At 37.4% G+C, this 17,931-nt stretch overlaps 1 protein-coding gene across 3 annotated transcripts in view; it reads left to right on the top strand.

Annotated features, from left to right (window-relative positions):
- Nucleotides 1-17,640, top strand: part of syt7b (synaptotagmin VIIb) — a 112,000-nt gene extending 94,360 nt beyond the window's left edge. For all 3 annotated transcript variants that reach the window (XM_028014969.1, XM_028014970.1, XM_028014971.1), the window contains 6 exons: nt 10,184-10,319; nt 15,389-15,656; nt 15,735-15,904; nt 16,224-16,338; nt 16,509-16,708; nt 17,518-17,640. In XM_028014969.1, coding sequence (XP_027870770.1) covers nt 10,184-10,319; nt 15,389-15,656; nt 15,735-15,904; nt 16,224-16,338; nt 16,509-16,708; nt 17,518-17,622 — 994 coding nt within the window. In that variant the 3' untranslated portion in view covers nt 17,623-17,640. The remainder of the gene's footprint in view (nt 1-10,183; nt 10,320-15,388; nt 15,657-15,734; nt 15,905-16,223; nt 16,339-16,508; nt 16,709-17,517) is intronic.
- The last annotated feature ends 291 nt before the right edge of the window (nt 17,641-17,931 follow it).

Raw genomic sequence — 17,931 nt, 5'->3', positions numbered from 1 at the left:
TCCAACTTTCCTTCACAAAACATTCAATTTATGTCAAAAATTACATATACAACATCCAAAGTACATACATTTACAATAGATGTATCAGTATTACTTTGTCATGATGACACTACAAACACACTTCTTTTTTTATGACAGAAGCCCCTACACACCTGTAACAGGAGCTCTGGACAGTGAGACATTGACTGGTGCCTGGATTGTTGCCATTGTTATCCAAGTCCATAACCTGAAAACAGAGAAAAGACCAGAGTAAAACTTAATGATTGACTAACCTGCAGTTATTTTAATATTTAAATATTTTACTTAAAGGTTTGAGATAAAAATCTGTGGATTGTTGTGTGAGATAATAAAAAGTTTGTACCTGTTGTACTTCATTTGCAAGTACGAGATCCCCAACACCATTCCTTAGAGGACAATGAAAAAAACATATTAATGGGTATTTTGGGCATATGCTGTCAAAGTATAAATTATGGGATCACCCAGTTTTCTTCAATATCTCAATCATTTTATTGCACTGTAACTCCTCTGTCCGTCATCTGACTAAAACAGACATAACTTAAAACATGGAATGCCTAAAAGCAGTTTTGGCAGTACAATGCCATCTTTATAGAAGCAAAGTGATTTTACTCATTATCGCAAAACTATTTGACAAAAGTTATTTACTGAAACTCTTGTGAACCTTTTTGTTATATTTACCTTAACAACTGTATACTTGTAAAATGTATAAGACATTGAAGAAAGCAAAGGTAGTGTAATAATTATTTCCACGCCAGTATATTCAACATTTAAAAACAAACATCTTGAAAAAAAATACAAATACTTCCCAGGACATGTTCCCATAACCACATAATTTAAAAATATCCACATTCAACATGTCACCAGTACATACTGTATGAAAATTCACTGAAGGCTATAATACTTTTGATACACATACACACACCATGCTATGGCATGTACCTAAAATATAACTTACTCTGTTTCTGCCACCTTTTGCAAAGGACTGCTTTCATCCATAGGTTCCCATGGCTGAAGAAAATGAAACACAATTTCACATAAAAACATCGGCATAGTCCTATGAAGCTTAGGTAAAATGCTCTTGTTGTGGTCACTCAACCAAATAAAAACAAAAGACCAAATACATTTTAAGTTGTACTTACCAGCGTATCAGCAAGATCAAACTCTGAGTTTTTTCTAATAACAATCTCTGGGTCGGAATCGGACGAGTCTGACAATTTTCCAACTGATAAACAAGGAAAAAAAGACAAAACAAGCCAATTTAACTTCTACTAAGTGATAGTACCGTGTTCGGTCAACTATATTACATTGTATCTGGAATCATAAACACAGCACTGGTAAAAACTAATAACTGAGTGTCTAGCTATCAAGTTTCCAGGAAGTAAGTTTACATTTAGGAGCCAATCTATGTATACTTTTTACTTGATTGGTTCATGCCACCAATGCTTAATTGCACAGTTTTAAAATGTACATTTATTGAAGTTAGTGCAATGTGCCAAACAATACACACAAACAGCTGAGCTTACCTTCTTCAAAGTCCCTTTTCAAGCAGAGGAAAAGAGAGATCCTTTGGTATGACTTGCCAATTTCAGCCTTATAAGCTGCAAGAGTAAACGGTGTTTGTGTCCCAGGGATATTAATAACCTCTGTCCCATCTGGGTACAGAAGGAGGAAAGGTCCATCTGTTATATCTTTGTTGAAGTCCTTCATTTTTTTAGCAGCAAGACTGAGCAGAGGTGTGGCAGAGACATCTGGATCTGTTGCAAGCAAAATGGTTTTTCCACGCTGTGGCTTTAGACCATTCTTGTGAATGGTCATCAAGCCAATATTTATCTGAAAACAAAAAAAAAATTATGCGGAAGACCGAGCAATGTTTTGTTTTAGAGAATACTCTGTTGTTTTCTTTTTGTTTTTAATTCCTCCTGTATTATGTTACAAAAACATCCAAATAGATCCATTAACTATTATCAGTCATTTTCAAGCTTTTACTTTTGAACTGATGCAAACAGAACAATGATTGGAAAATTATTATGCAATAATTAATCAGTAGATGATTTACTGTTTTGACTTATCATTAATTGACAGTTTGCTGTTACTGTTAAACAATTATTCTGTATAGTTTTGCTACCTGGAACTTTCTTTAAGCAAGTCTATTATGGTACTTAAAAGCTGCTTGTTTTTGGTCGGAACAAAACCGGACCTACCCTAACTTTCTTTTTTTCCTTTTGCTTTAACCCCTTTTTCCCAAGAGAATACTTTTGTCGCTCCTCATTTTTCTTTTTTCTGTACTCAAGGAAGGTACTGAGGGCTGGTGCAGGGCAGGATGGAACAGGCTGTTGTGCTAGAAGTAAAGTAAAGAAAAAATGTTGCACATCACATTCATGCAAACAGACGATATGTATTACAAACGACACAAATTACTTAAGGCTGTAACGGACCTTACTATTTTTAATTTAATTTAATTGGTTTATTTGGTAGGGACAGACATACAGCGACATGGACAAACTGAACAAAACAGCAGTCTCATGTTTACATCATAGTGCAATAGCAACAGCTAATTCGCAGCACTTGTCCCTAGATGGGCTTTTTCTATATATGGCTAATACCATGCTGCTGTATTATATCGAGTTTGTGTAGTTTTAACTGCATTTACAATGAACAACTAAATAACAGTGGACACGGTCTGGAGACCACTAACGTTAGCAAGTTGCTACATCCATAAGAAACATAAATATTTCTTTATGCTTATTAACTTACTTGAACATTGTGGAGTATCTTCCATAAATATTTCCTGAAGTTGAAGCCTCTTGCCACAATTGCTGCAGAAGTTTGGTGACGGCTCAACCAGCTCTTTCCCGCAGTTTGGGCAAAACATTGCGACGTGACCGTATGCCCGCTTCTCATTAAAACGAAGCACACCAGAGTAACTTCCGGTTCAAAAGTAAAACGAGCTGTAGTCCAATCAGCGATTTCTTAGGTCTCCCACTGGGACATACCTTTTCCGTTGTGTTTTCGTTAATGTCATTGTGTTTTCGTTAATGTCGTTGTGTTTTCGTTAATGTCGTTGTGTTTTCGTTAATGTCGTTGTGTTTTCGTTAATGTCGTTGTGTTTTCGTTAATGTCGTTGTGTTTTCATTAATGTCGTTGTGTTTTCGTTAATGTCGTTGTGTTTTTGAATTTGTAATTGTGCTGCATTAATCTTGTTGTGCTTTGCACCTCAGGGCCACCGTAATATCTTATCATTTGTTATGAAAAGCCCAGTTTTTCTGCATTGCAAATGTACTATTTACGCTGTTGGGGAGTTATATACATTCATTTCACTTAACTCATTTGGATTGGTGTTGTTAACTTAAGTCAGTATTTCATCTAAGAACTTTTTACTTTCAGATCAAGTGAAACAAGTTTAATACAACTTTACTATTCTACATATGATGTCATGACATAAAATTTTATCGAGATTCACAGAATGCATATCCAAAAGTAAAAGCCACAGTGAAACAGCATGAAGTCAAAAGAACAGAATCCATCATCAAGAAATGGAAGGGATATGGTGGCAGAAAGGTGGTGGCACCAAACAGCTAAACTCACCCAGTCCTTTGAGACTCTATTCACATTAAGAGGTTGTGTTTTGGGCAAATATATTAGCTTAGGCTGATCAATTTAAGCATTTCTATAGTGTATTTTATGTTGTTTCTGCATTATTGCAGGTTCAAACTATTCAAGCAGACCAGACCACAAAACATGCAGTAGCCGAAGCTAGGACTGTTTTTATTCCACTTTGATCCCTGATAGTACCGAAACGCAAGTTCATCATCAAACAATGCGGTTTTTTCCATTTTACCAGAGTTTTCCTTACTTCTTTTTCCACAGGAGGAACCAGTATGTTTGAGGTGAACACAACCAAAGGTGTCCTTCTAATTTACAAGATGTTGTAAATTAGCATTTTAGGAGGTTAAAAATCTATGACCTTTTCATCATCTAGATTTTGAAAAATTGCTAAGAAGCATAACTATCTTTGTATACATAAATATCTGATTATATTAAAAAAAAAAGGCACTTAAAAGTTTAATTATTCTGGCATTTAGCAAATATAAATTACTTTTGTAATCCAGCTGACCTAAAACAGGAATTATTTGGTCAATGTCATCTTCTATCCTTCATTGGTTGTAATCACTTCACAGATGGGGAAAAACTAAATGCCATTCCCAAGCTTCCAAAATGCATGAACATACAGTACTTCTCAGACTTTATATGTTGCTTTGCCTTCTCTGTTCTTGTGATTGTACTCTTTACTAACAGACATAATTTCTAACCTAGACTTTTGTACAGTAATGACATCTATGATCCACTTCTATCAGAGCTTGATGAATGATGCATGTTTCTTTCATTTATTCAGTCTCAGTTAATCAACACTTCGCAGGCTCTCCAGCAGACAATAGACATGGAACATAAGAGAAGATGTCTCTGCATTGTCCTTCGGGGTGTAATGACCTGCTTTGCCCAATTACACAGAAGATGGCTTTCAACTCAAATTGAGGCCAGGAGGTTAGAAGTCAGGGTTTCTGCGCTTCCCTCATGTCAGATTGAAGGGGCAGTTTCTTCAGGCTCATTCCTATCGACCCCTCAAGAGATTGCTTGCCTCTGTGTGGGTGCACCTATTTGTTTTGCTTTAAAGACTTGCTGGCAGTTTAATTACATTTCCCTGCCATTAAAAAGGCTAAGTGTTAAATAACAGCAAAGTTTGTTTCAGTCAGATTACCAAGATTGATTTAGCTGGAGGACAAGGAAGCTCCATGGGTGCTCATTCCTGTTTTAGCCTGTTGAGTGTCATGACTAGAGGTTATCTTGCACTTCTCTTTTTGACATTTACAAATCAGCCATTTGCAGCATAAGTGCATACTCACACTTTGGCGTGCATGAAGGGATGTTTTCACACAGTGTTGGAGGAGTGCAGCCATGAGGAAGTTAAAGAGTGTGTTTCAGAAGCCTCTACGAATGCTCGGTCCCTTTGCCTTTAGGGCTGCGTGCTATTTTCAATATATTGCCCTCTATATTGAACTTTCTTGGATTTTGCTGGCCTATTTTGGAGGCTCCTGTTTCCATCGTTACTGAAACCCTGTGAAAAATGTATGATGGTCGGGAGTACAACCTTGAGAGGAACCACACTCTTTCGTAGTCATGGCTACAACAACCTCTGAAGGATGAATTATGTAACTGGTGTTGTGCTTTAGATGAAATCGTCTCTGGCAGGCAAGAAGGGGCAACCTACAGCTTCAGACATTTATCTTCTGTTTTCAAACATATATTAAGTTACATTTACATTCACCTTTTTTTAGCCGTTCTAGCTGAATAAATTTTGAATATTCAAGGTAAACTTATTCTTTTTCCACAACAGCATTTCATGTCTAAATTGTGTGTTAATCTCTAAACCCAAATAACTAACTAGTTTAAATGCAGCACCACCTTCCTGTATGAAACTATGTTCATTTTGATCCTGAGTATATGTTTAAACATCTATACATGCGTACATGAAGGAACTCATCCAATTACCATCCCTAGTCTCCCCAGAGGTTGTTAGCGTGTCAACATATGTTGTTTAAAGTCAACCTAGTCTGCTTTGGCAGGTCTTTGTCTTCAATCAACATCGAATGCTAATCTGTGTTGAAACTATGACATGCTGAGACCACATTTTTTTGCTCCAATATGCAAATTTTTTGCATATTAGGGCAATAATTTTACTAGGCACAAATGTTTTTGGTTTTTTTTACACCTGATAAACAGACTTTTCTCAGTGATAGCAGCACAACAACCGGGGCTTCGCATGACCTAGATAATGTGAGTCAAAGATTTAAATTGAAAACTAGATCTGCAAAGCAAATCTAAGTAAAACAGCCCAGCTGTGATTTTAAAACGTTGATCCTTGATTCAAAAGGTCTTTACGAAGGCATTCACAAAGCCAGACCCTCCTACACTGAAGCATTTACAGTGCATGCAGCAGAGACCCATCTGACAGGCATGTATTATCTACTGTATAATCAAAGTAAAGAGAGCCTCGGTCATGTGGCTGAGCTACAATTGGTTTGGTGTAAAGAGCACTAAATATATCACAAGAATTGCCCTGTAATTATTATAAAACAAGCATTGTGTAATATGATTTAAAAAAACTAATATAACTCATCATTGCTGCATTAAGCTTAACTTCAAAGGGTTTGTTCTCATTAGAGAATCAATATGTGTTTGAAATGTGTGAAGCAGCAGGTTGGAAATGAGTCACAGGTAACAAATTAACATTTTTTTTACAATATCATTGCATAGTTACAGAAATGGGATGATTTTAAGCTTGTATGTTAACAAATTAGGCGATAATGGCGATGGGAAGTTTGACTCATTTCAGAGAGCTAGCTCTTGAGACACGCAACGGCTCCCAAACGGCTCTTAATTTATTATCATCTATTGCCTCATATTTCATCGTAATGTGGAAAATATGAATGGTTTGCATATTAATAAGTCCACTTGCATTAAATGTTTTTATGAGAAGTCTTGTCCTTGCCTAATTTTATGTATTTCTTTATTAAAAGCCATTGTTCTTAGTTTTGTGTGATAATTTAATGAAGCATTTTATTTTTCTTTGACACATACACAAATGAACAGAACCATAACAGAAAATGAACCAAACTCAGTAACAAAACTATGTCCAGTTCACTGCTGAATGAAGGGACAGCTTCACGACCTGACTGTCTGACCCCACCACCCCACCCTTTCACACCCTCTTTGTTTCCACATATTACTATGATCCCATGTGATTGGCCACAAGGCAGCCATGCTGCCAATCAAAGCAAAGTTCTGTCGTTAGCTGGGCAATAATTTTACTACAGACACAGACAGTGAGAACTGAACAACTAAAGGAAAAAAGTGGGGAGCTAGCTCTCACTAGATGGGAGTGAGCTCTTCTGACAAAAGCATCGGCTATAAGAGCCATCAATAGATTATAATATTCTTGTAAATATTTGCTGTACTAATGGTCATAAGGAGTTCTTCTTATTTAGTTTTCTGAGGGGAGTTTGTGTATCTGGCACAAAAAAGAGTTAGAAAAGTTTTTGGATGTTGCAGTCAGTAAATTTACAGCTCAGGATCACTTTGCCTCTTTAGCCTTCCATAATAATCTAACATATCATATCGTATATCATATTATATATCATACATCATATCATATCATATTGTAATGGGTAAAAAGGGGTCCGGACCCGTCAGCAGCAGATGAAGCTGAAAAACAACACACGGGAGACGCAGTTTGTGTTACTCCAATTTCTCTCAGCTTTATTATTGAACAAATCAGCTCATTTAACTGTCAATACACCCACATTTATATTTCAGTAATTTACTGTATATATAATCTATGTAGACATATTCCATCATAGACATAAACATCAACATAAGCTTTTCTTAAACCAGAAATAATCCCATAACATCATATTTTGTCACAATTCCCTCAGGTAACATGTTCCTTCAATTCACTGCACTTTATATGCATATTTAATCACACACAGTGACATATTTCATGGGCATGTATCTTACAGTTATTGTAAACTGGCATAACTATCTTAGGATTCAAACTACTTTAATTAAGTGAATGCATTAAATTACAGTTTAACCTTCCACCACTGTGTAAACCACAAATAAACCATGGAGCCTGATAACAGTATATTACTGTCATACCATGACATACCTGTGTTATCAATTTCCATTTCACTCTTCTGTTTTTAAATATTTCCAAATGTTTATTTCTCTTGGGAATTAAATATTATGATGAATTTTGGATGGACTTTGCACAAAGTAAAAAAAAAACTCATGGGGTATAAATGACCCTTTCTTTTCAGAGGGTTGAACATGTTTACCCAACAAAAAACTACATACGCATTCTCAAACAACTATTTTTAAATAATTGGTTGAAAAAGTCAGATATGAAATTACAAGAATTATCATAAAGTTAAGGCAAATAGTGGCATGTTTGTAGTTATTTTTGGGACACACGCTGCCCCTTGATGTGTTAGGGGCTGATATTAGAAACTAAAATTAGCATCATGTTGACCTGCTGAAGAAAAGATTCTGCATTGTTTCAGATGTCTACATTAATAGACACTTGCCGAGGAAGGCTGTATTTGACAGCGCCATGAAACAGAGAGCTTGCGATTCGAATTGAGTCATTCCCGCATTGTTTGCGCTCTGACCTGCAGATCACAGGAAATCTACGCAGAGTGACGAATCCATTCTTTTCTCTTCCACGCCGCATCCTTTCTCTTCCTCATTCAGTGTCGCTCTACTTCTGCTTGTCTCTTTGCAACAAAATCCCTGTCTGTCTCTTGCCCCTCCCGCTCCATCGTCTCTATGTTCTGTGTGCCCATGAAACACATCGCATCTCTTCCTTTTCTTGGCTTTAAAACATCTGACTCTTTAATCAAACTAAATTTGGTTCTGTTTGTTGGATTTTATCTGTGCCTTACTCTTACATTAATTTATCTCTTAGTCTGTTTTGTGTGTTATTAAGGATTTCCATTGATGTCTCGGTCTCACATCAGTTATAGTGAATAACCTCAATTTGTTGTGCTGATTAATCCCTCGAGTTTTAGCAGATCTTTTATTTCACTGTTTCTCAGTATTCTGGTATATCTTTTGATTCTTTTTCTTAATTGCAAAGCCCTTGTGTTTACAGACAAAACAAAGGGAGTTTCTGTTTTCCATAGATAAACATTTTTAAAGTCTTGATACTGTGATTTATTCTTTCATCTTAAAAGACATACAGTATTTTATTTTAATGAAGAACAATCACATTTATGCATTTGCAGAACTGAGATACAAAAATATCTGGCAAATTGAGAACAAAATATTTTAGTAAATCTTTATTTTGACATCCAATATGGCATATCAACATTCATTTTTGCTTAAAGACTGCTCTAAATGATGCACGATATATGATCGAAAGTAGAACTGTCTTTTAACCCTCCCACGATCTTAAGAGATGGGGTCACAAACCTTTTACTCTTTGCACAGTCTGGTGGGGTTGCACTGACCCCACATATGTGTTGAAGCTTGTTTTGCGTGGTTTCGGAAGTTGACGGTCTGACAGGACCCACCTCCCCTCTTCCTCACTGTCCGACCATAACATTTGCAACTCTAAGACCGCGGGAGGGTTGAATAATAAATGCATAGGATATGAAATTATAACATATATAATCCTATCAACATGTTTTGAAAAAGCTTGGAATTTCTATGTAAAAGTGATGTTGGAAAAGTGCAACAAGACTTTAGTAGTATTTGGGTAGAAATTAGCAGCACACACTGCATCAGAACCTTTACAAAGCACTGTAAATCTTATTTGGTATTAGTATAGAAAGAGCAACATATGCTCCAATACAAACGATTAAATCAGGAAGATGGTGTCAAACCTTTTTCTGCAGGTTGATAAATTGGTCTGATAACTTTGCTGGTCCACCTGTTGTTCACATTTCTCCTCTGGAACTATTTGAAGTCGACAGGGAAGCACTGGCTTTTTGTTTCCACTTTTACACTTTCAGTTGCTTAGTTTTCTTTGTTACATTATGTTAAAAGAAAATGTGCTGCTAAACAATGGTAGAAATGTTACAGTGGTAAAGCTTTAGCCTTTGCATCTTTGCTCTCTTTCCCATTACATTAGTTGTTGCTTCGTAGCCGATAGGTCTTTGGTTTGAATCTCTTTTATGCTGTTTTCTTTTTTTTGTGTGTTGACTTTTTCATCAGATGCATTATAGGCTCATAGCAATGCATGCAAGTTTAATTGATAAATGCATGGCTTTAAATTGACCGAGTGTTAAAAGACATAGTTTATTGTTTTGCTTGATTCGGAGATGACCTCTCCAGGGTATACACCATCTGTCGCACAATAAACAAATGTAATTTTGATAATTAAGACCAAAGTGTTTGAATTTAATATTGGACAAAAAAGTGATTAAGTTGTAAAACTGTGCAATTTTGCTGTCAAATTTACGTTTTCATTTCATCGATGCTACATTTAAAAGTGTGCATCAAGAAAAACACAGAAAGAACTTAGAAGAATGTGACAAAAGGGTTCTAGCCAGTAGACCAATATTGGCGTCTCTTTGAGGATATGTCTATTTTGTGTGCACTTTACCAGAACTCCAGGAAACAAACCAGGCAGCAGTCCCAGAGGTCAGACCCCAGATGAAACTGGACGTCGCCAGGGGCAGAACCACGAAGCCAACTCTACTGTCACAGACTTAGCCAACTCGGTCACCAGTGACGTGCTTATGGTAACTTTCAGCATACAGTATAAAGTGCCTTGCTAAAGTATACATACCGCTTTTCCACTTTATTATGCTACAACCACAAACTTCAATGTATTTTTCGGGAATGTTTTGTGAGATACCATCACAAAGTATTGCATATTTATGATGTGGAAGGAAAATTATTCTGATAGTTAATTATCTTTTATTACAAATAAAATCTAAAAACCACAGCATGCTTTTGTATGTACCCCCTGATAAAGTCATGTTCGAATAATTGCTTGTAGAAGAAATGCCATATAAATAAGCAGGTTATTCATGAAATTTTGCTGGAGTGCACAATTGAGAGTTTCTTCTTTATTTTTGAAGCAGCTGATCTTAAAATCTCCATTTTATGTAATCTATTTTTTATCATCTATTTTCAGTACGAACGGAAAACTTGACAATGTTTTTTATTTGTTTGGTTTAAGGTCAATTATGTATGATTGATTCGTAAATCAGAAATAAGTGGTTTAAAAAACAGATCGGGCAGGTGCTGGACCCCCCCATGGATAAAAATCAGCTAAATTCTTAAGAAAGATTTTGAGAACTTTTAGAAAGACTGAACAAATATTGATCCAAAACACTCTAAAACATTACAAGGAGATTTGGCTCATAAAGAAATTAATGACTGAAATTTTTATAAAACAAATAAATGTATGAATGTAAAATAGACATTTAATGTTTTGGCCTTTCTTTGCGAAGTTTGCAGATTACTAAGGTTATTTGCTTTTATATATAATAGCAATACACCTAAGTCAAATAGAGCTGCCATAAAAGTCATTTTTTAGTAAATAATATATTCTGTTTGTGGAGATGGAGGCCCACGCTTTAGAAGGAAAGTTGTACAAAAGGTGTTTCATCTTCCATTCTCTCAGGTAAAACTGTCTTCAACCCACTCGTCTCTCCCACCTGTGGAGCATTACAGTTTGCTCCTGCCATGGAGTTTTCTGTGTTAACTCAGATGTGCAATAATCATCCTCCTGAAGAAAGAGCAGGGAGGGGGAGGCGGGCATGTCCCTTCTTCAGAGAGGCGTGGTAATTAGCTGTGAAGGAACATGCGGTGACGTGGGTGCTGTGAGAATATGGCAGAGATGGGTGCGAGTACTTTGCAATTACGGGGGTTTCATGGGGATTCTGTAAAATTCATGCTGTCAGCTGTTAATGATAATGCTTGTATTGGGCAGTTTTGCCAAAGGCATCTATAGAAAGCTCCTTTGAAGCTAAAAATATTCTCCTCTTGCACTTTTGAGCCCTTTTGAGTGACTTTTTTCTGTTGTGGGAAAAGCAGTGCCTATATATACACACAGGTTTTATTCCGCAGAGAAAAAATGAGTGTGAAAAGTCATGGAATGTCACTTTGTATATCCATCGAACCGTCTGAAGCGTCTCAGGTGATAGGTGTTGGGATAGGATGGCTGGAGGGCTGACAAAAGCTTTCATTTTGTGTGATGCTCATAGAGCCATGGCGAGTATGGCATAAAAAGTGTCTTCTCCGCAATGTTATCCTTCAGTTGCACATCTGCAGAGGATTAAATATGCTTTTTAAACTTCATTTTGTAATATTCTAATTTTTTGGGAAAAACCAACAACATGAAGCAACAACCACGATAGCAATGATTGGTTTAATGGAGTCCTTTAAATTTTATTTCTTTTTTGTGGGTGGGGGTGTGCGTGTGTGTGTATGTGTGTGTGTTGCCAACCCATACTCAACACAGATTCAGGTTATTTTGTTCATTTTCAAGATGAGTGGAAATCAGTATTTGTTGGTTTTTAACAGAAAAACAGAGAAAGCAAGTGGAAAGACCAATGGGCTACAACAGACTTGCCCTGTTCCAGATTTTGTAAGAAGTGTGTAGGAGTTAATCAATTAAATAGCTTCTGATTTTATGGCATAGTATTTTGGGGTATAAGAGTATGGGGTATCGACTGGTGGGAGGTTTCAACTGTATGATAAACTTCACAAAAATACAGCATGGTTTCATGCTATATAAATAAAAAAATGTTTGTCCGTTTAATTGATTTGCCTTCTGATTATTATTATTGGTGTAGATATAACAACATGATCGTTATCTCTATGTATTTTCCTTGTTGTACACAAATTTAAGAAACAATATAGAATAAACACTCTCAGTCAGCAATAGTCTTCAAATGCTTAGTGCACAAAATATTTTACCTGTTTGATGTGTTGATCTTTTTACAGTAACACAAGGTAAAAAACATAATAATAATATAAGATAATTGCATGGGCTTCTTGCTCAGGAAGAACCTGTCGTCAGCTGCTGAATAAAGCACTTTGCTCATAGGTTGCCAACTATACATTAAAACATCACTCTTGCAAGAGTATTGAGTTAGTTTTAACATGATGAAGGTGATATTTTTTTAAATAGCAAAAAACATAGGTTGTGGGCTTCTTTCTCCCAGCTGACTTGCAGTTTGTTTCAATATGTAAGGAAAGGGTGGTGCAGGTTTACATCATGCTCCATGCCACTAAAGAGAACACCAATCCCATTCACTGTCTCTGACATCTTTTAGCATTTTTGTAGAGTGTGAGATAAATATTTGATAGAAAATGTCAATCATTTTGAAGTAGTACATTTTCAAAAACAATGTTATTCATTTTTGTCGGCAACTAGCCCATGCTTACTGCCTAGAGAGTGCTTTGAAAAACTGTAACAGATTGGAAGGGCCACATAAATGAATGGAGAGTGCTCAAATGTAGAAAACCTAATTTAGGCCAGCTGTTGGGTGGAGGACCACATAATTAAAAGTGATCAAACTGATTGTGGACAATGAGTCTCCACATGACAATAAAAATAGAGAAGTAACTTCACAATGGAATATTAAAGTTTTCAAATGTCTTCCTGAACAATCCCCCCAACAGAATAAACTTTCTAGCCTGGATTTCTTTGCTTTTCCCTTGACTGACAGCATCACCCATTCGCCAGTCTATTTAGCAACAGTTATTCAGTCTCTCATTTCCTCACAGTTGTTCAGAGTTTAAGGTGTGTTTTTTAATCATAATGTACAGAATGTGTGTGCTGTTGAGCCCAGCTTTCTGACGTTGGTGTACCACCTGTTTCGAAATGTGGGCAATAAATTATTTTTGATGAAGTTTGCACCAGTGGACAGCCTGCTCATTCTTTGTTTTCAAATTGTTCCACATCTGTGTATTTAGCTGCAGAGTTGAGCATGTGGACTGTCGCAGCAAAACACTTGGCTCAGTTCTTTCTACCAACGTCAAAATGCTTTTTGGTGGTGGAAGTCTGATTGTGTTGGACAGCATCTCTCTCCCTGGCAAAACAGGGCTTGTCATTAGTGAAGGCACTCTTAATGTGGAGAGATATAAAGATGTGGTTCTGCAACAAGTGGCAATCATATATTTCCTCTCTTAGGGATCAAACTCCAAGATAGTCAGAAGCAGAAGCAAACCAGAAGCCTCTTTCACAGAACATTTCCATCATAAACACTTAAAGATGAGCCACCTTTGAGATTCCTTTAACTGTTCACAGATTACAAGTTGAGACAGCAACTTCCAGGACAGCTGTTAGCTAGGAGGTGTTGTGCTGCACTGTTGTCAGCACCACGCATAAAATCTGTTGAAGTCTAACTATGCTGTTATATTCTCAACAATAATTCCGAATGAAGTATTTTGGCTGAGCAAATAGTTTTGCCTGCAATGGCTTCTGATCAGATATAAGGAATGGAGAAGATGGAATGAACTTCCTGCAGCCATCTGCTCAACCTGAATGAAAGCTTGTGGGATCAGCTTGGGTGCACTGTGCATGCCAGAATGACCAACACACTCACATTGACTTACTTATAACAAATGCTGTTTGAGGAATGGGGATGCCATCCTATATAATAGTGAGTCCAAATTGGTGACCTGCATGAGGAGGAGGTACCAGGCTTCCATGGTTGTGCAGGGTTCTCTCTCATACTACTGAGGACCTTGTTAGTTATGTGGGTAAATTGTTAAATTGTCAACATGTCTTGTTATAAACAACCCAATACAGTAGAACAATCAGCTGTTCGGCATCAGCAGAGAAGATTTGTTTTGGTTGCACAACCCACAAACTTAACTTTGCTGACTAGCCTGAAAATCTATTTTTCAGTGACACCATTTAAAAGAAAATAAGTATGCTGTTGAATGATTCAAGACTTATTGCCTCAAAGCATTCTGACAGCAAAGTTGGCCAAACTCGAATTTTCTTGCTGTTTGTGCTGTCTTCTGAGTACATGTCTTTAAGATATTTCGTTTTTAATAGTTGTTGGTACTTATTCTTGAGGTTTTTTCTGTGAAAAGAAACTATAAAGAAAAGTAATCCCAATGTTGGAAAAAAATTTAATGATAAGGTTTTGATCAAAGGAGTGGGGAATGACATTTAGCACTGAAGGCCAGGTTTTGAACTTCTCAAAAGGAACTATTTGCTGTAATGCTTTTGAATGACTTGAATTTAATAGAAGTTTTCAATATGGCTGAATTGAAATTCCTCAGTTTTCTTCATTTGAAATCGGAGATCTGGAATCAGATTACTCTTCCAAGTTGACTGCACCACTTTTACATGAAATTGATGTATTCATAATCCCTAATACTCGTTTTTTTACAAGATGTGGTATGTACTATATATGAAACCCTACAGAAATATTCTGGTGGTGTTTTCCTTGAACAACAACAAACGGTATTCACTATTACATATTGGACACACAATAACTTTCAAAAGAGTGAATAAATGAAACAAGTTTTAACAGTTCAGATACATCTTTGGGTGTATCAAACATATGTTTGATATGTTCTTGGTGTTTCATAAAGGCCTAAGAGAGTGTATAAAGACCAAAAACAAATACGTTTAAACCAGTTATTAATTTGCACTCTTGTATAATATCTGCAATTACTATGTCAGGGTCACCTTTGTCATAAATGGCAGATTCACATCTTTTAAACACTTTATAGATTGTTTTTGTTTGTTTTTTCAGATTAGCTTCCAGTAACCATTAAAATGCTTCCACCACATGAATAAGATTATTGATTTAACTGTGCATTTCAAATGTCTCAGCTGTCACCAGGTTCTGAGGAGGATGAACACGAGGGTCCAGTGTGTGAGAAACTGGGTCGCATTCAGTTCAGTGTTGGATATAGCTTTCAGGACTCGACTCTCACTGTCAAAATTCTCAAAGGCCAGGATTTGCCTGCTAAGGATTTTTCAGGCACATCTGATCCTTTTGTGAAAATCTACCTACTCCCAGACAAGAAGCACAAATTGGAGACTAAAGTGAAGAGGAAGAATCTAAACCCTCACTGGAATGAGACATTTTTATTTGAAGGTATTTCGCAGAGCCGCCACATGTTGCTCATGTCTTTGCATTATGTGAATGGTTGCTCCTTTTCCTTCTGTTTCTCAGGCTTCCCCTATGAAAAGGTGGTTCAGAGGACTCTCTACCTGCAGGTTCTTGACTACGACCGATTCAGCAGGAACGACCCCATCGGGGAGGTGTCCATCCCCCTCAATAAGCTGGACCTGGCCAACATGCAGACTTTCTGGAAGGAGCTGAAACCGTGCAGCGATGGCAGTGTAAGTCGGGGGCAAAGCTCAGAGGGGAAGAGAAAAGAGGGAGGTGAAGAAGAAGGGACAGAGGAAGAAGATGGGGTAGAATGTGTGATGTCATTTCTGGCTGCTGTGATGCTCCCCGGGGGAGATGTGGCAGCATAACGACAGGAGAGGGGAGGGAGGAAAATATGGAGAGGCTGACAGGTAGATGGAGACTGCACAGACAGCCTGGAACAGGAATGCACAGCAGGAACAGAGGGGAGAGAAGTGAGAAAAAAAAGAAGGATAAAAAGTAAACAATTTCACGCTGTTGTTGTTCTGTATGATGTTCTATTTTTTACAGGGAAGTCGAGGGGATCTCCTTGTGTCCCTGTGCTATAATCCCACAGCCAACACCATCACTGTGAGCATCATCAAAGCACGCAACCTCAAAGCCATGGACATTGGAGGCACTTCTGGTATCAATGCTTCTTTGTCTGTTATACTTATTTATGCGTGCATGTCTTCAAAGTCACTGCTTCCAAATGGAAATTAAATTTCTTTGTTCTGTTTGGAAAAAGAAACAAAATATGATTTATCAGAAACCTTGGGTCGTCATTGTAAACGTGGCATGTTTTCTGTTTCTTAGACCCATATGTAAAAGTGTGGTTGATGCACAAAGACAAACGTGTGGAGAAGAAGAAGACGGTGGTAATGAAACGCTGCCTGAACCCTGTTTTTAACGAGTCCTTTCCCTTTGACGTGCCGGCCCACGTGTTGAGGGAGACCACCATAATTATCACCGTCATGGACAAGGACAGACTCAGTCGCAATGATGTCATTGGAAAGGTATCTCCTTCCTCTCTCTTTCACGCCTCTTCCTGCCTCTTCTTCTTTTCCTCTGTGTTTCTCTGACTCTGACAGACCATTAGCATCTGATGAATTAACCAGTCTCTACTGACCCCTACTGGAACGAGCACATCTCCTTCTCTTTATGTGATGTGGAAACATGGGGAAAACTCTAAGTTAGAAACAAATGCTTTATTTAAATGTGGAGACAGTTGCCGTAATAAACATTTAGGCATTTCTATGCCAATAGAGTAAATGAGAAAAGAAGTGCTTAGGAAAGCATTAAAGTGCAGTGATTTCGATGTTATTCCTTTATTTTTAATAAAAGCAATAAAGTGACACCTGGAATTTATGCAACATGTTGGAAATACACCAAAGACAAACTCTATTCCCTCACACAGACAGAATAAACTCTGTATGCACAGCTTGGATGAGTGGTACCAATTATATCCATTGTCACTGCAGGTGGTATATATCCTAACTAATCTTAACGGCATACATTATCTTCAAATATCCAGCAATTATAGTACTTTCCCTACTTTCGTATGCATACTCAGTAATAGAGTATTTTATTATTAAATAGAAAATTTTGAGAAAATTTATTCTCATTAAGTCTTATCCAAAGATCCATCATGACAATATCAGCTTTTTAGATTTGCAGGAGTTGTAGTAAAGGGCTCCCCCAAAGGATGTTTATTGTTTTTAAATGGTCTTAACCAAATGTTCAACTGGTTTTGGGATTGCTCTTTATTACTAACACCAATTTTCATGTGATAATAAAGTAGGTATTAATTCTTTTTGTCTCCCAGATTTATCTTTCATGGAAGAGTGGCCCCGCAGAGGTAAAACACTGGAAAGACATGATAAGTCATCCCCGTAACACCGTGGCCCAGTGGCACTCTCTCAAAGCCTGAGGGGCCCAGCAGCCAAACAGCCTAAAGTGTTGCCAGTCAAACACCAAGACCCCTACCCCTCTCCCCAACCTCCTCCTCTGAGAAGTCAACGTGAGCCTCTCAGCACACATCCCTTTTCCCCTAAACGCAGTGTTGGGCTGTGGACCATGTATCACCTCTTTGTTCTCAGGCCTCTTTGATATTCCTCGCCCTCAGTCCTTGTGAATGAGCCCTAAAATTGCACCCTCTTGTCAAGTTCTGATTGCCACCTGACTCCTTCACATCGGTTCGTCTGAACTTAAAAATGTCTTTGATGTCTTAGCTCCCTTG

This window comes from Xiphophorus couchianus, chromosome 4 (genome assembly GCF_001444195.1).
Source record: "Xiphophorus couchianus chromosome 4, X_couchianus-1.0, whole genome shotgun sequence".
NCBI lineage: Eukaryota > Metazoa > Chordata > Actinopteri > Cyprinodontiformes > Poeciliidae > Xiphophorus > Xiphophorus couchianus.
Note: the sequence above shows the minus strand (reverse complement) of the source record. Positions and strands in the feature narration are given on the sequence as shown.